At 42.6% G+C, this 21,594-nt stretch overlaps 3 protein-coding genes across 3 annotated transcripts; 2 read left to right on the top strand and 1 right to left on the bottom strand.

The window, feature by feature from the left end:
• Positions 1 to 153: 153 nt before the first annotated feature.
• paqr4a (progestin and adipoQ receptor family member IVa) lies at positions 154 to 10,767 on the bottom strand. The gene is made up of 3 exons (XM_041061662.1): positions 9,678 to 10,767; positions 6,880 to 7,098; positions 154 to 6,064 (listed from the first exon to the last, which is right to left on the bottom strand). The coding sequence occupies exons 1-3, from the start codon at positions 9,949 to 9,951 to the stop codon at positions 5,631 to 5,633; spliced, it is 927 nt and encodes a 308-aa protein (XP_040917596.1). The 5' UTR covers positions 9,952 to 10,767; the 3' UTR covers positions 154 to 5,630.
• Positions 10,768 to 13,256: 2,489 nt separating this feature from the next.
• LOC121198729 (perforin-1-like) lies at positions 13,257 to 17,731 on the top strand. The gene is made up of 5 exons (XM_041063030.1): positions 13,257 to 13,327; positions 14,371 to 14,943; positions 15,089 to 15,227; positions 15,347 to 15,558; positions 15,672 to 17,731. Exons 2-5 carry the CDS (start codon positions 14,411 to 14,413, stop codon positions 16,549 to 16,551), a joined length of 1,764 nt encoding a protein of 587 aa, XP_040918964.1. The 5' UTR covers positions 13,257 to 13,327; positions 14,371 to 14,410; the 3' UTR covers positions 16,552 to 17,731.
• A 54-nt stretch (positions 17,732 to 17,785) lies between these two features.
• On the top strand, positions 17,786 to 21,434 carry LOC121198730 (perforin-1-like). The gene is made up of 5 exons (XM_041063031.1): positions 17,786 to 17,909; positions 19,042 to 19,614; positions 19,741 to 19,879; positions 19,967 to 20,178; positions 20,293 to 21,434. Exons 2-5 carry the CDS (start codon positions 19,082 to 19,084, stop codon positions 21,155 to 21,157), a joined length of 1,749 nt encoding a protein of 582 aa, XP_040918965.1. The 5' UTR covers positions 17,786 to 17,909; positions 19,042 to 19,081; the 3' UTR covers positions 21,158 to 21,434.
• Positions 21,435 to 21,594: the final 160 nt, after the last annotated feature.

Consider the following 21,594-nt stretch of genomic DNA (forward strand, 5'->3'; position numbering starts at 1 on the left):
GGGAGGTGTCTCCTGTGACATATGGGGGTTGAAAAACTGCACAAGGCAACATGAAGGGAAAGACGGTGTGTGAGTCTCTCAGATCGTTTGTGAGATTATATCTAGATCAAAATGTCAGAAGAGCGTGTGCCGTGATTGTATGAAGTTCAGTCTACTGCACCCTTGGCTTCGTTTCTGACGAGCACAGTGACCACAAAAAGGGTTAAAAAGCATTACCGGGTCACAGAGGCTTCAGCTGGAAGTGATGCACTGCTGAGACGTGCAGCTGAGGGTGGAGATGCAGTTCACCCTGAAATCTGACAGGAAAGGTTTTCATGCAGCCTGTGCTGCAACATTATGAGACATGTTGGGAAAGTGATGAGACGACTGCGTGATCAGTTGTTTTTGATTCTCTGTACACTAATTGATTTAAATATATCCTTTAACTCTTAATCTTACTAATATTACACACAACTGACTGATGGACTCCCACACCAAACCCAATTTTAACTTAAAAACTCTGCTTTCCAAACTGTGGATGACAAATTTGACAGATGTGGGTACTGAGACACAAGTGACTTGCATTATGGGAAATGTAGGCTCTGGCCTTTTTGTCCCATCCAAGGGATCAGAAATCTTGACCTCTGCTGCTTCAGTTCTGACCACTGTCTCATGCACGTCTCCCAAATTAGTGGGAATACTGTATTGATGTGGAGCCCTTTGTGGAGCCTTACACCTGAGCTGTAACCCGTGCAAGGTCGTTGCTTTCTTATCTTTACATTATTGTGAGGACGTTTAATCCGTATCACACATGCGCACACACTTCCATACTTGTGAGGGTCATCATTTGATATAAAGTAATCCCTAGCCTGGTTCACTACATGAATTTGAGTTGAGGCCAAGTAGTGTCCTCACTTTGTGGGATTTCCCCTCTGTCATTGTGGGGACGTTCAGTCCTAATTAAACATGCACACTTGTGAGCATGTAATGCATTCCCTGGCCCAAAAAGAACCTCACACCCGCCCAATCTTCACCAAAGTAGCACAGTTACATTACTGAAAAATAATCAATGTCTGTTTGGTAATGTGACATTAAAAGTAAGACGTCTTAATTATATAAATTGATGTAAGCTTGTGCGAGGCTTCTCAATCTCTTTGATAACTCTGTAACTTTAACTACCTCAACTACACACTAACCTTTACACTAACTCTAAATACACACACACACACACACACACACCAACACACACACACACATATCTCAATAAACTAAAAATGGATGAAAAAGATGTCCTACAGGCATTTTTTTTTAAAAATATAGACTTCAGTTTATTGCACAATCGTTGCTGGAGACTGAGGAGTGTGAGAGCCTGTCTGTTACACAGGACACTAATGTTGGACAGATGTGTGAACCACAGCACAGGGACAAACTGTGTGTCTGTGTTCGTGCACGGTAATTTGCAAGCGCACAGACTGGATAACGAGGCACTCCGGGGATGCAATCAGCACCCCGTCAGTGCAACGGGAGAAAGTAAACCGGACAACATACAGATTTCATGCTTGTATGGGTTCTGCAGGAGAGCTCATACACACATGTGTACACACATGGCCTGGAAATATAAATTAACAACCCTGGAGAATAACTGCACGCCAGCGCTGACGGTATTACTACCTATCAGTTAGGTTCACTCGGCTGCAGTATGGCTACAGTAATGCCTGCATCAGTGCACATGAACTTCCACTAGATGGAGCCACACTCACTCCTTTGTCAGTGTAAAAATGCCACGACATTGCAGATATGAAGAAACAATAACAGACAGACCCTCCTGAAAGCTCCCTTCATCCTAAAGGAAAGGGCTTGTCTCATTATCTGTACATATAGACCAGTGTCATTATTAGGATCCACAGAATAACAGTAATCATAATTATCAGTATATAACAATACAGGTAATCCATTATAAACAGGTCATTAACAGGCTATCCGGCACCTGTGTTATATTAAAAAAAAAACAGAATTTTGTTTTGTTAGTGATGTTTTCATACATCATGTTTTTGTTTTTTTTCATTTAACATACAGACAAAAAAAAGACAAAGACCAATTTTTCTGGCCAGGTTCCACTACTGTAACATGACTTTCAGAGAAAAACTCCCTTTCCACCTTCTCTTTCCCTTCTGTCCAATCTTTTCCGTAGCTTCATAATGTGGACAGACTGGACAAAGAGGGCAGGTGGAGGTAGACTTAAACCTAACAGCCATGTTTCAGACAGCAGAGGTCGGGCCTTGGATGTTACAGCTACTGTTATGGCACCCTGAGAAGTGGGAGACCCAGGATGTTGGAGTGAAGCCCTCCGTTACAGCAGACCAGAGAGCTCTTTTTAAACAAACACAGATCGACCTCACGGTTTCGTATCCCTCGGCTGATAATGCATAGATAGACCAGTGGTAGTCACGAGGTATTCACATGCCCGCCAAGATTCCCCCCGCGATGGTCACAAATGTCTTAACCCACGTGTCTAAAAAAACCGCGGTTACACTTAAATAATGAAAAGCATTCTTAGTTAGGGTCACAAAAGGTCAAACAACTCTACATTAGCACTGAAAACAGGTTCAGTTTTTTTCTGTGTTGTTCACATACATATGGATATAGCTAAGCAAACACACGTCTTTGATATTAATCTGAAGCACCACCACCGAGCTGCGTCCACTTCCCTCTCTCATGTCTCGCTTTGGCTGTGAAAGAGAGCAGCAGCTTATATATGGCAAACCATTAAACCCATGTCTTCTTATTTTTCTTTCCTTAACATACTGTGTATGTATCAAAAATGAATTATATAAGGGTATATTTTCTGCACTGTATGTATATATAATCTACATACATGTATTTACATTATTTATATGGACTTTAAATATGATTCAGAATTGTAGTTTACTTTGATTCAAAGCCCTTTTGAGAACAATGAACAGTGCAGTTTATTTGATAGTGATGTATTGTCGCCGATCTGATCTGTTCAATCATCTCCCCTCCCCCTCCCCCCAAACCCCCACCCACCAACCGGCTACCCTCCCAGCCCCCGCCTACCCACGCAGTCATTTCCAGAAGTGTCTTAACGGCCTGTGGACGGCTACAATGAACAAACAGTTAGCTAACACTATGAGACATCAGTTTCTGTTTCACAGCTACTTTCATGCATTTTTGTCAGTTTCATTCAGTGGCCAAAAGTACATTAATTTCAGCTTTTACATTGTACCACCGTCATAGTAGGTAATAATCAGTGCGTCAGAGTGAGACTAGGAGACGCACAGTTTCTGACCCTTCATCAAGGCAAGGGGTGGGGAAGTGGTGGGGCTGGGGGGTGGGGGGTGGGGGCAGTCTGAGGCTGAGGTGCGTGACGAGGACTGTGGGAAATCCATCTTCACCTATGAGTCAGTGTTAGCACAGGAACACCTCAGACACTGCTAATTTGGCGAGATGAAGTGGGGGTGGCTGGATTGGCAACTAGTCAGTGGGCGGCTGTTGTCGACTGTTGGCATGGGAAACAAGTGCAATGTCATTAAGAAAGTCAAGTCTGCCTTTAGAAAAGAAATCAGGCTTCAATCACTAGTCTCGAGCGTGAAGGAACATTCACACAGAACCCCTGTAACTTATACATGACAAGAGGGTGTAGGGGTTCATTCCTGCTCGGCTACGTCAGCAGCTTAATAAAATACTCCACCACTTAAAAAACACTCGAAAGTGTCTGACCTCTATTCGGGTTTAAAAAAAATAAGTGCAAGTCAAGCTGTGCTCTGCCACAGGACACAAATCCAGCTGCAGAGCAAAAGTTGTGCATTCAAACAAGAAAGTATAAAGTGGCAATAACAACCGACCCCTGTAAACCATCAATATCTGCGGTCAGCGTAAAAGTAAACATCCAAATACAGTAGAATCGGGTTCATTCGAGCCTCAGGAAAACTGACACTGCACAAGATTTAAGAGTCACATAACAGTGTTTTTCCTTGCTGATTATTATGAATGGCATGTGCATGGAGACAGGTCTATTCTCTTACTGTGAGACACAGGAGTCAAAAATCGCTGGGGAAAAACAGTGTGAAGGGTGAAAATGAGAAGCTAATCCTTGGGATTTGCACAAAAGATGTTCTCTGACCTCTAACCTGACCCGTCAGCCAGCACAGCAACAACGTAAACCGTTAAAGCAGATGACAGACACACAATTATTATCCATATCTGCAGACAGTTTCAACTAAACACAAAGAATAATAAATATGTTTCTTGATGACAGTATTTTGTGCAAACTGTACCAATAGGTAGGTTGGTTTTTGTTTGTTTTGTTTGTCTGAACAGTTGCAGTGTAAAAATATTTAAAAATTTCAGGAACTTATAATTAGATTTAAGTTGCCGTAAAAGTTGGCAAATGTTGTGGCAACCCATTAACGATTAGTGCATCCTGCTGTCACAGGTACGTCAGGATTTAATGTAAATATGGTGGCATTTCAGTGTCACGTCATCTTTGGACACTATTATCATCTAAAATCATTTTTAAAATGTAAATTATTGTGGTTTACAAAAACAAACGAGCAGAAAAGTTATAAAACCTCATCTTACATAAAAGGAAGTAGTGGTGAAAATCTTCCTTATGGCATGAGGCTGTCATAAACAAACAAGACAAGCAGACGTTTGGCAAACAGTAATGCCTCTGAACAACACAGTCTATAAACGTGTGCAGTTTCTTCTCTGATTCTAAATGCCTGAGTTTCATTGGCACTGAGTTCAGGTGCAAACGAAGCTGATAACACTGCTCGACTGATTCTAACGTGTGGCCAAAGCCAGGAATGAACCCCCTCACCCATCCTCATCGCCTCGTCATCATGTGACAGTGAGGACAAATCAGGCCGACGCACACCGAGACAGAGGCAGTGGCAGAAAACAAGGAAACACAAACAGAACAACCAGTGCAGTAAAATTCAGTCAGATGGACAAAGTGAAAACTCTCTCAGTGCTTAGTGCAGCACTTACAGTATGTACATGTAGTATAAAAATATAGGTGTGAGGGAGTCTGAGTCTGTGTTGTGTATGCGATGTGCATGAGCTGAAACATGGATGTGCTGCATAGGTAGCAACAGTGACATCTAAGAGAACTTGAGCATGTGATATCATTTAGCCACAGACTGTCGTAATCAACCACATCGAATGGTGCTCGAGTGAAACTTCCGCTATCAAGTAAAAGCTTCAAACTCCACGGTAACCTTTCACTGGAGCCTCTACCTAAGACTTCATAGTGTTCAACACTCAGCTGATAAATTTACTGATTAAAAATATTTCCTTTTATATTTTTGTGAGTGAGTGAGTGTGTGTGTGTGTCCGTATACACGTGTGCGTCCATGTTTGTGGCGAGTGAGGGAGTCGAAATGCTTGTGCGTGTTACTTGCCTGTATTCGCACACAGTACTGAGATGGACGAAGATATGGACATTCTGAGTTTGAGCGCGTGAGGTGACCACATGCACAGGCGACATATCGTCTCACCTCACTGCGTCAGTTCCCCCTGATTTCCCCTGTTGCCCCTTCCCTCTCCAGACAACCCCCTCCCCCAAGACTGTCCTTTAATCTGACACCCCAGTGCTCCTTATGAGGAGACGGGGGCTGCTGACGGGGTCAGTCTGAGGGACAGTTGTAGCTGTTGATCCACAGCAGGTCGTCCAGCACGCCCCAGTGCAGGTAGAGGATGGAGCCCACCACCAGAACATGCATAATCTGATGGCTGTTGCACCAGTAGTCAAAGAGGCCCGGGCGGAAGCGTTCGGGGATGCGTGTGATGTTGATGACCCCGCCCAGCACGGCCAGCGCGTCCATCATGAGGAAGTGGCGTAGAGAGGTGGGGCTGCCACCGCCCACGCCCACCCAGCGGAGCAGGAAGAAGGAAAAACGGAAAAGAGCCTGCCAGGCGAAGGAGCGCAGCCGGCGGACACTGCTCCGAGCCGTCACGGCACAGTAGATGGCGTGGCTGGACAGCAGGATGTAGACTAACAGGGCAACAGTGCGGATGAACGGGTAGCACAGCAGTGTACTGTAGACAATGGGCAGAGCCCCTGAGACAAGGAAACACACAAACGAAAGTCAGTGCAGACACAGAGGACCATACTCAGCAGCAACACATCGCCTGACCCACAATGCTCAGAGGCCAGGGTGTAAACCTCATTCAAAGCCACAGTTTTTTATTTTTATTTTGTCTGAATATGTGTTAAATGTCGCTCTTAACTCTTGTCATGTAAAAGTTCCATCAGTCGATCAACGGCTGGATCAAGAACATCTCGTTATTTTTGACTCAATTATATGATTCCATGCAAAATTAAATCAAAGTCAGAGGTGGTAAATGTAGTGTTCTAGGAAATAAATGATTATTACTGTGGTCACACAGGTACAGCCCTTCAATGGTCATTTTACTTAACAGGTAAAGCTGCTTTATATTAATACTGCCTAAGATGGCATCACAATTTATTTATTACTGTATTATTGACAGTATAATGTGCAGAGTAAGCCAATCTATGAAGTGTATTCAAAGGACATGAGCACATAGATAAATGCAAAATGGTGAACTTGTCATTTTCTCTTATATTAGGGTAATACAGGCAGCACGCACAGATCAATAATCATTTCAGAACTTGGATCATTGCTCGCACTGGCCAACTGACTTCGCAAAGTACTCAGCAGTCAGATTTGTCCTGACAAATCAATACTGGTACACCTCCAAGCAAATCACTTCCGTGGTAAATCATTGACAATCAATAAGGAAAAATTCCACCCATAAAGTAAACACACCGGCAATAACAGGGGGACGGCCGACAGTGAATCCCAAATGATAAACGGTGAAGAAACCTGCTGAGCGTCCGAGACGAAGACTCACCCAGTGTGTTGATCATGCAGATTCCACAAACGTCAAGCTTGAGGAGGGTGTGGTAGACGGGCTCCCCTCCCTCATGGTTCATGAAGAGGTGGTAGAGCACAGAGCCCAGCTGGGGCGACAGGCAAGCCAGAAAGTGCACCACACCCAGCCACGTGACGCTGATCTGAGACCAGGGAATATTGAGAGGCAGCAGCACCAGGAAGCAAACCAAAGGAATGCCTGGGGAGCAGAGGGATAAAGAAACAGGGAGGGCACAGGTTATTAGCGTTGGCTTTGCCTGTAACTACCTGCTGTAATTAAAGGCAAAGTTCATGTTTTGCTCGTGTCAAGACCCAACACTCAAACACACCTGAATCACAGGCAATTAACAGGAACAAACCTTCATTCACTCACAGTGGCATGTACTTAACAGATCTAATTTCCATTTTGCAGTGTATTCTGTGTGTAATCACATAATTGTGTCTGTAAAATTTGTAAAGCAACAAGGATTTTTTTCTTCCTGTGGGCATCCTGTGACTGACATGAAACAGATGCCTGAGATAATGTGCACACTGGTATGAAAACTATCAGTTCAAGCGCCATAAAATAACAAAGAAACTTTGACAGAACCAAATTAAGGTGTCATGTTTATTGTGATGGATTATCTAGCTCAGGACTTTTCGAGCCCGCGAACATTTTTTTTTTTTTTTAACTGTACAAGAATGAGAAGCTGCGAAGGGCTCGCAACACTGCTGAGTGTGTGCAGACACCAGCAAGAATAATGTGGAGCAGAGGGGAAACCTACCTGATTGGCACAAACTTATCAGTGTAAACCTTTGAGAGAAAGACAAGGCTCACACTAAGCTCTTATTTTGATGCAGCAAAGGGCCCATACTGCTAATGGCTACATAGCTCCAACTGAACTTTCTCTATCTGGCAAGGGGGGAGGCGCTCACTGCTACGTGAGCAAAATCCAGACCTTGAAATCTGATCCACATACAGTTGTTACGATCATTTATCACTGCACGACACACATATCCCACACCCTGCCCCTTATTTTTGCTCACGCTGCCTTTCCCAATGTCAAGGCGTTTGTCCCAGCCAGGTGATACAAGGCAACGCGATTAACTGTAACACATCTATTTTAAGTGTGTTATCTGTGCCCCACGTCCTGAGTCGGTGGGTGGAGAGGACCCTCCTCTGAAGGCCCACAGCATGAACTCAGTGGAGGGCAGGATGTTTTGTGTTCATATGCAAAACGAATCAGCTTATGAAAGTTAGCTGAAATGTTGCCACACAATAAAAAACAAAAACAAATGTGTTCCACCTGAGTTACAAACACCTCTGCATCTTTCTTCTCAATGTCAGCGGATCAAACATCGCTGCCTTATATAGACAATGGTGCATGAGGTCACGTGCTCAGCGGACGTCATTGGACTTCCAAAGACCTCCAGGGCCACTTCCCTGATGATCACTACCGCAGTTTATTCTGTGACTGCTCGCAGTTGGAGAGCCAGGAAGTGATGACCTTCAGACTGAGGAAGTTGTCAGATTCTCAGAAGTCAGTGAACACAGATGATGCACTGCGTTCTACAATACTATTGGATGTATTTTAATGGAGGCAAGAGAGGGCAAAATAAAGCAGTCGTGACACTGTGTGCCATGCTGCTGGCAGTCTGATCGTATCAATCTGAAAACAGATTACATGCAGACTGCTAACAAGCTGACACGTCAGTCTCACCTCTGGCTGCTCAGATTAACACGCGACTGCAATAAATTTTGGCTTGCTCCAACCTATTACAAGAATAGCATATTGTGTAACGCTGACATTTTGGACCAGATGAAAAAGTCACTCCCGGTAGTTTTTCCGTTATGTGCAGTTCAGTTAAACAAATCTTTATTTCAAACTTTAAAAAAAAAACAAACAAAAAAACAAAAACAAAGATTGTTTTAGTAAAAGCACAGAAGTGCAGAGTAAAAGTACTTGTTATCCAAACAAACAGCCTCTGTGATTGATGATTGATTATATTATTATATTGGAAAAATATTACTGATGTATTCATGTGGAAGTAGCATTTTAATGATTTACTTTTACTGGAACTGGTCAATCTGGAGTAATTTTAAACTAAATTACTGACCCAAATGATTATTCCACTAATCAACCAAGTTCAGTCCAGTATGAAGTAGCATTAAAATTCAAAATAATCATTAAATATACGGCTGCAACTCACTAATATTATTATTACTGATTAATGTGTTGATTATTTTCACAATTATTCGATTAATGAATCACAAACATGGTGAATAAAGCCCAATGTGACATCTCTGAATGTCTTATGTGTTCCAACCAACAGTCCACAATCTCAAAACATTACATTTACAGTAATGTAAGAACGTAAAAAAATTAATTGTGCTCAAAGTTTGTGCTCAAAAAATGACTTAAACAATTATTCAACGATCAAAACAGTTTCTGACTAACATTTGGTCAAATAACCGATCAATTAATTGTCTAACTGTTGCAGCTCCACTTAAGTACAGCACTTTGTTACTTTCCACCACCGAGGACTTTAGCTAGGGGTGTACATTTATCACCAAAATATCACTCTCAAAGGTATTTTAATACTGAGTGATCAGATGGTGGTCACATATTAATGTCCAGGCTTCAGTGCAGAGTCTGGCTTGGCATTCTTCAGTATATGTGTATCTGTACTGATGAGGGTTAACATTCAAAATCACACAAGCTACAGAGAATCTCGCCTGCTGACTAAGCAGCTCATGCTGATTTTTATTTATTTATTTATTTATTTATTTGTACTCACCATGAGTGTATATGTTTCCAAGTTCATTGTGCAGGTAAAACAGGCTTCTGATGCAGTCCTGCACGGAGGAGATTGGCCGGTATCCCGTTAGGACGTATTTGTTAAACTGAAGATGTGGAGGTGAGCTCGCCCAGTCCAGCAGCCTGGGTCCATTTAAAAATGCCATAGCAAACAAGACCGTTAATAGGACGCCGCCGAATAAGTAAAAAATGGACTGTACACCTATATACACGTTTAGTAAGATTATTGCGACTAAAACCTTATGGGATACCATTGGTGTTGGTATTTGTTAGGGATTTTTTTTTTTCTAAATATTGTGCTGTTAGCCGCCTAGCTTGGCGCTAGCAAGCCCCCGTTGAGTCTCTCAGCGCTACCCGGCGACGGTGTGTCCGCGCCGCCGCTGTTCGCTTTGAAACGCCGGTACCTGTGTGAGTGTCATCCGCGGGGCTGGAGACAGACACGGCCAGCCACATACATGGTGCAACCTCGGGACGGTCATTACATTTGGCATGTATAAAATGCCAGCGTTGCTCCCGAAAGCCTTGGGCAGTTGAGAGACAAAATGTTCCTCGTCATGTTAAAGCCGCTTCCTCGTTAGTTAGCATTCCGCCGCAGAAGCGCAGGCTTGAACGCGCCGCGGGCAGGGATGCTGTGTGAGCCGCAGGTCCATCCAACTCCAGATGATGCTAGCTCGATCCTAGCGTCAGATTTGCAGTAGAGGACTAGCAGGTCATACCTTCACTGTAACGAAAGCAGACGGGTATCATATGCCCAGGTCCGTTTCCGTGCGAGGCTGGCTAGCTTTCGCGATGCTATTAAAAAACAGATGAGGTCCGTGACTCCGGAGCGGAGATTTTGGGAAGGACTGCGGGCTAGCAAGCCGGACAGGCGGCTACCGACGTCCTGTGACTTGGGATAAGGGCGCTGAAATTTGAGCCGACTGACCCCAAACACAAACGGCCCGGTCCGTGAAGGTTGTGCTCAGTTTATCCAACATGTGTTTTATCCAATTACGTTCCACCATTATTTCCGACCGGCTGTATTCCTTGAAATGCGGAGCCTTCCTGGCGGCCTCAGGTCCCCCTGCATTGCCCTACACAACGGCCAATTTGCGTGGAATAATAACGACACTTCCGGTCCCTGTCTTCAAAATAAAACCTGCACCCACCCTCTGAAGCTTGATTCTGGTTCGGCAGTTAAGGGGAACGCAAATGACAATCTTGAGCAACCTATTCGCCGTTATCCACATATCATTGCGAAAAGTTGTTACACATCGTAGTTAAAGCCTCAGCGCTGTTTAAAACCAACTTTCAGGTTTGTGAAACCTCAAATCAACACCAACAGAAAAAACATATATGTATAATGTATTTAGATTTGTCAAATCTGGAGTAGATTAACCCAGATAAGGTAAAGACTGGTTAAAATACACTATAAAGTTTAGATTTTGTGAAACTTCCAGTTGATTTGTGAACAGAGTGAAAAAACACCTTTTTTAAAATAAATAAGATAAGGGTTCCTCAAATCTGATAGTAGGTTTTAAACAGTGATAAGGGCTCAGGAAGGATGTCTAGCACCCTATCACGACAAGAATTGGATAAAAATATGAAGATTTAGTTGCTAAGTATTGTCATTTAAGTTTCCCTTAACTTTCTCCCTTATTGCTGAAAGTGAAACTTCAGCATCGTTACACATGCAACATTTTTCAGCTCAGGTTCAAACACTGAAATAAAGGCTGAATTTGGTGTTATAGAAGTGTTTGTGCCCAGAACGTTACAGGTTCAGGTTGCTGTGGTAGTACACAGTCTGAATGCAGGGAATTATATTGATTTAAAATTCCACACAGGTGTTGAATCAAGGCACAGTGCTCATAAAGACCATGCATGTTCATTGATCAGTTGAGTTTAACTGAAACTGGTTAACATTTTTAGGCCACAGCGGGCCCCCCCTCCTTTCTCTACCTTCTGTCCTGTGTATACTGTGTACATATTCTGTCAGCCAGTACTGCTCCACAAGACCACAAGACCAAGGTCCATAAAATCCAGAATTCAAAACAAAAGTTAACCAGATTACTCAAACCAACAGGCATGCAGCCGGGCTGAAACTTTTGGGACTTGCCTCCTCAAAGAAGAAGTTCACTTTGTGTGGTTGTTTATCCAGTCTCATCTTTTAAAACACACCAAAATGCTTTAATCTAAAGAGCAGATTTTATTTTGTAGGTACATTCTTTTCACTTCTGGTAATATTTTGGTTGACTAAGTGTAGTTTGATGCTGCTTGGTTGCACTTGGCAAATGTAAATGCCAACACCGACCGAGCTGTGGCTGCCTTCAATACAGCCAGAAATATTGTAGTTCTCACCTGTGCTCACTGGGGAAAAAAGCACAGTTATAATTTGTAAGTTACTACCAATAATAAATGTATTCACTACAGCAACAACACGTCTCGTTTCCTACTGTAGTAATATTATAATTACAGATTTTAAAAATCAAGTCAGCCCTTCTTTTCCAAACGCCCAGGTGCTGAATTTTCTGAAAACTATTACAGCAGAGAAACCAAATATTTAATAGTGAATATTTAGATGAATATTTAAATATTAATTGTGAAATATGCAAATAAATTGTGGAAATCTCAGGTTATAATTATGAGAAATTCAGGTGCCTCACCTTTGTGATTCAAGTAGGGGCCATTTTGTTTTATATAGAGGAAGACTATGACAAGAATATGTCAATCTTAATGAGTGAGGCTTTGCCATGCAGCTCACAATAAAAGCATCCCTGCTGAACAGTGATCAAATACTGTAATACACATGTGAAGGACTAATAGACCTCCCGAGCGCTTACAGACGATTATTACGGAATAAAATGCTAAAAGCTGCTTGAATTCTAATGCAAAACAACAACACAAATACTGTGATTATAGGTTACATTTTTCCACAAATGTAGTTGAGTTAGACGTTTCCCAGGAGCATTTGAAGGCAGCAAGTGACGTGCTGTAATCCTCTAATGGGAAAGGACAGTTGAGGATCTAGATGAATCACACCACCTCCACTTCTCATGCTTGGACCATATGACAGCTGCACATCTGTGGGACCCTGACAAACAAGACCTGCTTTGCTCTGAAAGAACCACATGTCACATGTTAATCAGTTGTGGCTAAGGTTCCCAGAAAGTGGAGGAGTGAAGTGAAGAGCACAAATATTCTTTTCACGCTTCAGATTTTCACTCCTCTCCTGTCTGCATGGGCTACTGTAAATTTAGCAGTTTCTCTGCTGCAAGTGAATTTCTCTGTTTCAGATATCATTTTTTGTCATGTATAAATAAACATGTCAGTATTTGCTGCTGAAACACCCCAATTTTCTGAGCGTGGCTCACTAAACTTGTCAGATGGTGAGATGGTGGTCATGATGGTGAGAAACTTAACAGTGCAGGTTCTTTTTCTCACTTATGACCTCAGTCCACCACCACTGGCGACAGCGACAGTGACAAAGTGTCAAAACACCCCCCCCCCCCCCCCCCCCAACCCATCCACCAAGTCTTTGTCACCTCATCCTCCCATCAAACACCCCGTTCTTTGTCTTTAAAAGTATTTGAAAGTATTGCATTGATGCTCAAACCCAGATTCATGCATTCACCGTGCACATGCAAGACAGAGGTGAGTCTTTGAAAATCTGCCCATTTTGAAATGCTCTTAAACTTTATTTGAAAATATTGGATATGTAATTACTGATATTATTATTATTATTATTATTATTATTATTATTATTATTGTTATTGTTAATCTAATTTTATCTAATGCTTATTTTGTATTTCTATATAACAAAGGTACAAAGTGATTTACAGTAAATGAAGGAATAAAAAAGCAAGCAAAATGAAATATGTAAGATAAAATAATTAAAACAAAAATTAAGAAAAAACACTGGTCGGGAACTCAAAGGGAACTAGCAAATCACAAATAAAAGAAAGTGAAATCTTAAAACCAATCGTGAAAATCACAGGCAAACAGTGAAATACCGGATGACTTGGTGTTGAGCTAGCTTCTCAACAGCATCATTTTGTATGAATCATAGACTTTATTCCTTTGTCTGTAGAGACTAGAATAAAGCGCATTGCAATAGTCAAGTCTGGAGGAGGCAAAAGCCTGGATGACCTTTTCTAGAGCAGTGAATGAAGGGAGTGAACAAATCTAAAAAGTATATCATCCAAACAAAACAGGACTTTAGTCACCCGAGCATCAGAAGACAGCTTGGTGTCAAAAATGACACAGAGATTGAAGGTTTCTACATTATTATACAAGGTACTCAGAATATACCAGAGACTGCTAATAACGTTAGTACTGATCTCTGTTCTCTCTCTGAAATTTCTGGACATCACGTTATTGATTTCAGGAAAGCAAGACACAACAAGGGACAAATTGGTGGCGAGGCTTTGTCCGAATATAAAGATGAATATCATCTGCATAAAAATGGTAGCTGATATTGAGTGTGTTAAGTCTATGTCAAGGACGGCACTGAGACACAGAAGAATTAAAGTTCAAGTCTCCAATGGAAGCAAGCCCATCTTTTGTGATTGTTGTTCATAAATTAAATCAGTTGTGTGGAAACAATTTTTCTACAATCTTGAATAAAAACAGCAGCTTCGAGATGGGTCTGCTTCACTTGCTTATGCTTGTTTAACTAAAACAGTTTCTTTCTCCAGGATAAACCTTCAGTTTGCATTTGCCGCCCAACGTAGCAGCATGTTTCTGCTGTATATTTACATCTGTACCAGCCTCATGCTGACCCTCCCTCAGTGGACGCATCAGTCATGCACAGATGGGACACCCAGACAGTGCAAAGAAGCTGAATTTGCTCCAGGTACTAATCTGGCCGGGGAAGGCTTCGACATCACCAAAATGGAGCGTAAGGGGGCCTTTGTGCTCAACATGAATCAGTGGCAACGAAAGGACAAAACATGCATGCTGTGTAGTAACCCCTATCTGGAGAACAAAAGGCAAAAGCTCCCCCTGTCAGTGGTGGACTGGAGGGCACAACAGTCCTGCAGCACAAAAGTGGGCAGTAAACTTCACCGATCCAGCGAGTCTCTGGTCAGTTCCAGCGCCTCTTCTGTGGAAAACAACTGGAAAACCAATCTAGAACTTAATGTTGGAAATAAAGGTGCCTCACTGATGCTGGCTGGCACCCATTCCAAACTGGCAGATTATTCCATGGCAAAATCAAAGAATGACAAGTTCAGCTTCACAAGCCAAAGCATCTCCTGCGAGTACTACAGGTAAGAAGACCAGGAGTCTCTGCACTGTCCCCTCGCTGCAAAATTCAATGACAAATAAATGAACTATAAAGTTCAAATGCAGCCCTGTTGTATGTCTGTTTCATTCTGCTCTCTGTTTTTTTGCCTGGTGTCTCGCTGTAAACAGCTATCGAGTGTCCAGCACCTCAAAGCTGCACAGAGAATTTCACCAAGCAGTAAAACAGCTCCCCGAAACGTACAGCCCCGAAAACAAACAACAATTTTACCGACTGATTGACAACTTCGGCACCCATTACATCACCAAGGTAAATCAAACGATAGCGCGGCTGCACCAAATAACAAAATGCAATTTTATCAAGAAATACACACATTAGTGAAACTATACAAAGATATATGCAGATAAAGTTTAAATATATAATTCCAGGTGAAACTGGGAGGAAGTGTTCAGTCTGTGACCAGCATCAGGCAGTGCCAGGCCAGCCTGCAGGGCCTCAGCGTGGAGGAGGTGGAGATGTGCCTGGACGTTGAGGCGTCCGCAAACATCAAAGTCACAGTAAACACTCAAGCAAAACACTGCAAGAAGGACACTGAGAAGACGGAGGGTAAGACAGCCTTCTCCAGCCTCTTCAACGACAGGTATTTACTCATACAGTTATCACGTTTTCTATTCATTTGCACCTCTACAACATCTCTACAGCATCAGAGAAGTCAGTTTGTCTCAGTTGTTGGAACAACTCTTTCCTCTACAGGCTCACAGAAATAAAGGGGGGTCATACCACGGAGCCAGATCTTCTCTTCTCTGCCGACAAAGATCCAGCGGCCTACAAGGAATGGCTAAACACTGTACCACAGAACCCAGACATAGTTTCATCTTCCCTGAACCCGCTTCACGAGTTACTGCCTGAGAACACAGCTGCCCGGAAGAACCTGCGCTCAGCCATTAGCCATTACATCCTGGAGAAAGGTCTGTGGAGGAACTGCAGTGAGCGCTGTCAGGCCGGCGTCAGGAGCGACTCCAGAGATTCCTGTGTCTGCCAATGCCACAACGAGCCTGCTGTAAACCAAGACTGCTGCCCGACCCGTAGGGGCATGGCAAGGGTTATCATAACCGTACAACGGGCCTCTGGTCTGTGGGGAGACTACTTCACTGCCACCGATGGTTATGTAAAGGTGTTTGTAAACAAATTAATGGTCCAGCGTTCCCCTGTCATTAACAACAACAACAACCCACACTGGGGTACGGTTGTCGATCTGGGCCCTCAGGATTTGTCCTCAGGACCAAGAGTGAGATTTGAAGTGTGGGATCAGGACAACAACTGGGACGACGACCTGCTGGGACAATGTGAGAAAGTTCTGTCTGCTGGAGTCAAGGAGGAACTCTGTAATCTGAATCATGGTCGGCTGTTCTACAAATGGGAGGTGAAATGTGCCCCGAGTCTGAGCGGAAATTCATGCACAGAGTATAAACCTTCGCCCATGAGTCAAAGTCTGAAGAAGCTGTATGTGTCCCGTCATGCCCACCCTATTCCAAAGGCCATACTGTTAGAGATGGGTGTGTTTGTGAATGAATCGAGTTCACAGAGAAACCAGAGTCTCACTGCTGAGAGTCACAAATTTGATGTGATATAACACCTATGTTTACTGAAGCTTACATATAAGGTGTTAACAGAATTTCTTTTATTGTACTGAAGAGACTGATCTAAGCAAAAGGCATCAGCCACAAGTCTTATCCAGCGTCAAATCTCTACTGACAACAAAAGATGAGAAATACATCAGTTAGAAAAGAAAATTTATCTTTAAATTTAATCAGCATCAATAATTGAAGTAAAATCAGAGTTGTATTTGACAGAAGTGAGTAGCTAATTTAGAGTTCATAGAAAATTCAGTTTCATCATTCTTATTTTATCTCCATATTTGACTATGTTGTCCTCACTATCCCATCCCGGCCTGGTCCTCCACAGGACAGCAAAGCATATGCAGCTGATCATATAAAAGTCCTTGCAGTTTTTGAAATGTGAGTTTGATTCAATGCAGCTTTTACTTATAACCATATTCTTGCATTTGCATTTCGTATTTTTTTATTGTTTCTATACAGGCATTTTATAGCATGTACGAGTGTGTTTTCTATATTTTAATCACATTATTGGTTTGTGGATTTTTGATACTATGTTCATTTGTAGAGAGAGAGAGAGGGCGAGAGGAGTATAAAGTAATTAGGCCTCATGTTTAGATCACACAGAGACCATTCATGTAGTTTGCCTTCAGTTAGTTCTTCTCTGATGTGCACTGCTGCTTTATACTGTAGATCTCCTTTATGCTGAGTTTTTAAAATGTGTGAATCTTTGCATTTATTAATTTTCATTTCCTGTGTTCTCATTACCTTGTCTGTAACTTTAATGGTATCTTCTCTATGAATTTCTGCATCTTAGATTTACTTCGATTTACAAATAAACCCCTTTTTACCAGTTTAAAAACTCAGATACTCACATTTCAGCGTTTGTTGCTGCACTGGCCCCATTTGGCTCATAGTTCTCCCACAGGGCTAGCTTAAATTGTATCACAGCTTATCATATATATTAAGTCACATGCATTTGCAATATACTCAGGAAACTGATCACTAGTGTGTGACATTCTTCTGCTCTCCCCCTACATGGCCACAGCCCACCACCACTTCAGAGAAATGATAGGTTTGTGGTCGCTGATGCCTTAGTGACTGGAAAGCCAGTCGTACTTTTAGGTTGCTATTGTCTGTTTGAATTCGTCTGTAGACCACCAGCTCCTCCCCTCAGTCTGCTCAGCGTCGATGAAACTCTCAAAGCACGTTTTTTTTTTTTTTTTCCATTTTTCGCTTAAAAACCACTATCACCTCACCAACTCGCCACCTCCTACCCTACTTTCTTTTTTTTTTTTTTAATTTTGAACAAAAAGCCCTGGTATTCCTGTTCACAGGCAGTTTCACATGTGCTGCATGAACCAGCAAGACGAAGGTGAGTCCACACTGATGTGCTCATGTTGAAATATTCTTTCACTTTTCCCTTAGTCTTTCTGTGTGTTGTGTACTTTCATGTTTGTTAAAGCAATCGTTTTAAAAATTCGACAAGTTTTTATGCTGTAATTCGAATCCATCCGTTTATAAAGAACATTTAAAAACAACAAATGTTGTCCAAAGCAATTGTGTAGTGTTGAGGAGACTCACATGCTTTTGTTAAAAGATCGGTCTTAAGACGGGGTTTTAAAAAGGGCAATGGTGTGTGTGTGTGTGTGTGTGTGTGCTGGGGGGTGGGAGGTGGCTCTAGTAGCTTAAGTGTGTGTGATGTGTTGGTGTCAAGTGAAGAACTGACTCTTTAATCTGAGAAAATGTGAAAGCAAACAGAGTAAACAGCTGAATCAACTTAATCTTTTGAGTTTTTTTTAACTAGTCTTCTCAAGTTCAGTTCAACTTGACTCTGTTTTACATTGTAAAAATTTGTAAAACGGTGAACCAACACTTTAAACGGTGAACCAACACTTTAACCAAAGCATGTGAAACAGCCTCCTGATCCTTAAAAGACAGATGAGGTTTTATCTAATGTGAAATAAAGTGACTACAGATGGCAGCGATTGTCAACGGTTAATTAAACCACTGACAGTAACTGAGGGGCTGGAAATGAGGAGATTTGCCTTCTGGTCATTTAGGTGTAGAAAGTTTTTGGTCATCCTATGTTTGACATCCATGGGGCGACTGAGAAGAGACGTAAAGGTGGCCTGCCAAGTTTTCATGTAAACAAATAAAAGAGAGGTTTACATTCAGTGTTTCCCAAGAACATTCAGTTGTGATATAACAAACGTGTTCAATGCGTGTCCTGCCTCATGAGGTATTTGCAAAAAAAGCAGACCTGAGAAACTTCTAATAGGTCCTAAAATCAGGCAGTGAGGTACACCACAAGAGAGACAGTCAAAGGGAGATAAAGACTTTAAATTCAAAACTGAAAGTGATTTATTGTGCTGATAAGACTCAAACCACAAGATTTTATTCTAAACATAGAGTATCTGATTGAGATAGCTCATGAGAGCAGAACGGTGCATCTTATAAAAGCAGCTGAAAAGCCTAATAAACAAAACAGTTTTTTTTCTCTCCAGGATAAACCTTCAGTTTGCATTTGCCGCCCAACGTAGCAGCATGTTTCTGCTGTATATTTACATCTGTACCAGCCTCATGCTGACCCTCCCTCAGTGGACGCATCAGTCATGCACAGATGGGACACCCAGAGAGTGCAAAGAAGCTGAATTTGCTCCAGGTACTAATCTGGCCGGGGAAGGTTTCGACATCACCAAAATGGAGCGTAAGGGGGCCTTTGTGCTCAACATGAATCAGTGGCAACGAAAGGACAAAACATGCATGCTGTGTAGTAACCCCTATCTGGAGAACAAAAGGCAAAAGCTCCCCCTGTTAGTGGTGGACTGGAGGGCACAACAGTCCTGCAGCACAAAAGTGGGCAGTAAACTTCACCGATCCAGCGAGTCTCTGGTCAGTTCCAGCACCTCTTCTGTGGAAAACAACTGGAAAACCAATCTAGAACTTAATGTGGGTGGAAAAAGCGGCTCGGCGATGCTGGCTGGCACCCATTCCAAACTGGCGGATTATTCCATGGAAAGAACGAAGAATGACAAGTTCAGCTTCACAAGCCAAAGCATCTCCTGCGAGTACTACAGGTAAGAAGACCAGGAGTCTCTGCAGACCAGGAGTCTCCCTGGGTGTGAAAATAAATACAACACTGTTGTACAATTGTTTCACTGTGGTCTGTCTCTCCCTCTCGTCTGGTTTCTTACTGTAAACAGCTACAGAGTTTCCAACTCTCCCAAATTGCACAAAGAGTTTAACAAAGCAGTGAAAAAGCTCCCAAAAGTCTACAGTCCTGAATACAAGCAGCGATTTTATAAACTGATTGACAACTTCGGGACCCATTACATCAGCAAGGTGAATGAAAACAATTTTATTTAAAAAATATTGATAACACAGAATGATAACACATTGGCAGAAAAGTAAACACACTTACCATTCCAGGTGAAATTGGGAGGAAGCGTTCAGTCTGTGACCAGCATCAGGCAGTGCCAGGCCAGCCTGCAGGGCCTCAGTACGGAGGAGGTGGAGATGTGCCTGGAAGCTGAAGCGTCCGCAAGCGTCAAAGTCACAGTAAACACTCAAGCAAAACACTGCAAGAAGGACTCAGAGAAGATGGAAAGTAAGACATCCTTCTCCAGCCTCTTCAGTGACAGGTACAGAACATTTTTTTCATTCGTTGATTTAGGCAGATGTTTTCTGTTCATTTGTACCTCAGCATCAGAGAAGTCAGTTTAGCTCAGCTGTTGGAACAACTCTTCCCTCTACAGGCTCACAGAAATAAAGGGGGGTCATACCATGGAGCCAGATCTTCTCTTCTCTGCCGACAAAGATCCAGCGGCCTACAAGGAATGGCTAAACACTGTACCACAGAACCCAGACATAGTTTCATCTTCCCTGAACCCGCTTCATGAGTTACTGCCTGAGAACACAGCTGCCCGGAAGAACCTGCGCTCAGCCATTAGCCATTACATCCTGGAGAAAGGTCTGTGGAGGAACTGCAGTGAGCGCTGTCAGGCCGGCATCAGGAGCGACTCCAGAGATTCCTGTGTCTGCCAATGCCACAACGAGCCTGCTGTAAACCAAGACTGCTGCCCGACCCGTAAGGGCATGGCAAGGGTTATCATAACGGTACAACGGGCCTCCGATCTTTGGGGTGACCACACCACAGCCACAGACGCTTACGTGAAGGTGTCCTTCAACGGGCAGATGGTCTGGCGATCTCCGGTCGTTTACAACAACAACAACCCACACTGGGGCACGGTCCTCGATCTGGGCCCTCAGGATTTGTCTTCAGGACCAAGAGTGAGATTTGAAGTGTGGGATGAAGACAACAGCTGGGACGACGACCTGCTGGGAGAATGTGAGCAAGTTCTGTCTGCTGGAGTCAAGGAGGAACTCTGTAATCTGCAGCATGGCTGGCTGTTCTACAAATGGGAGGTGAAATGTGCCCCGAGTCTGAGCGGAAATTCATGCACAGAGTATAAACCTTCGCCCATGAGTCAAAGTCTGAAGAAGCTGTATGTGTCCCGTCATGCCCACCCTATTCCAAAGGCCATACTGTTAGAGATGGGTGTGTTTGTGGACGAATCGAGTTCACAGAGAAACCAGAGTCTCACTGTCCCACAAATCTGATGTGATATAGCACCTATGTCTGGCTTTACTGAGGTTAACACTGTAACATGAATCTTTTATTCAGCTTTTACTCATATTTATGCCTTATTTTCTATATACTGCTGTATTATTTGCAGATTTAAAAAGATCATGTCTGCAAATTTTATGTATTGCACAATCACTTATTAAAGTATTTTATGTATAAATATATATATATAATGTGCCAGTGTGTGTTATGCATTTAAGTGCATTATTACTTGGCATGATGTTTGTTTGACCACAATAAAAGAACAATATCTGAACTGTTTGTAGTATTTGATGTTTCATCTTTTTACCTTTAGTTTTGAATTGAATGTTGTTCTGTTTGTCAAAGACAGCCCTGGCCAACATGAGAAAGGATGTGGTAAAACTTCCTGTGTGCGGAGGAAGCTTCTCTGATGCTATTAAATAGAACAATG

Source organism: Toxotes jaculatrix, chromosome 18 (assembly GCF_017976425.1).
Source record: "Toxotes jaculatrix isolate fToxJac2 chromosome 18, fToxJac2.pri, whole genome shotgun sequence".
NCBI classification, from domain to species: Eukaryota; Metazoa; Chordata; class Actinopteri; family Toxotidae; genus Toxotes; species Toxotes jaculatrix.

What these genes read in the sequence shown, in the direction of transcription:
- paqr4a (XM_041061662.1), bottom strand. Translation starts at nt 9,951, where the DNA reads ATGGTATCCCATAAGGTTTTAGTCGCAATAATCTTACTAAACGTGTAT. An exon ending in TGGAAACATATACACTCATG is followed by an intron (nt 7,099 to 9,677) that starts GTGAGTACAAAT and finishes TCTGCTCCCCAG; the next exon opens with GCATTCCTTTGGTTTGCTTC. An exon ending in CTGCATGATCAACACACTGG is followed by an intron (nt 6,065 to 6,879) that starts GTGAGTCTTCGT and finishes TCCTTGTCTCAG; the next exon opens with GGGCTCTGCCCATTGTCTAC.
- LOC121198729 (XM_041063030.1), top strand. Translation starts at nt 14,411, where the DNA reads ATGTTTCTGCTGTATATTTACATCTGTACCAGCCTCATGCTGACCCTC. An exon ending in ATCTCCTGCGAGTACTACAG is followed by an intron (nt 14,944 to 15,088) that starts GTAAGAAGACCA and finishes CGCTGTAAACAG; the next exon opens with CTATCGAGTGTCCAGCACCT. An exon ending in TCCAGCCTCTTCAACGACAG is followed by an intron (nt 15,559 to 15,671) that starts GTATTTACTCAT and finishes TTTCCTCTACAG; the next exon opens with GCTCACAGAAATAAAGGGGG.
- LOC121198730 (XM_041063031.1), top strand. Translation starts at nt 19,082, where the DNA reads ATGTTTCTGCTGTATATTTACATCTGTACCAGCCTCATGCTGACCCTC. An exon ending in ATCTCCTGCGAGTACTACAG is followed by an intron (nt 19,615 to 19,740) that starts GTAAGAAGACCA and finishes TACTGTAAACAG; the next exon opens with CTACAGAGTTTCCAACTCTC. An exon ending in TCCAGCCTCTTCAGTGACAG is followed by an intron (nt 20,179 to 20,292) that starts GTACAGAACATT and finishes TTCCCTCTACAG; the next exon opens with GCTCACAGAAATAAAGGGGG.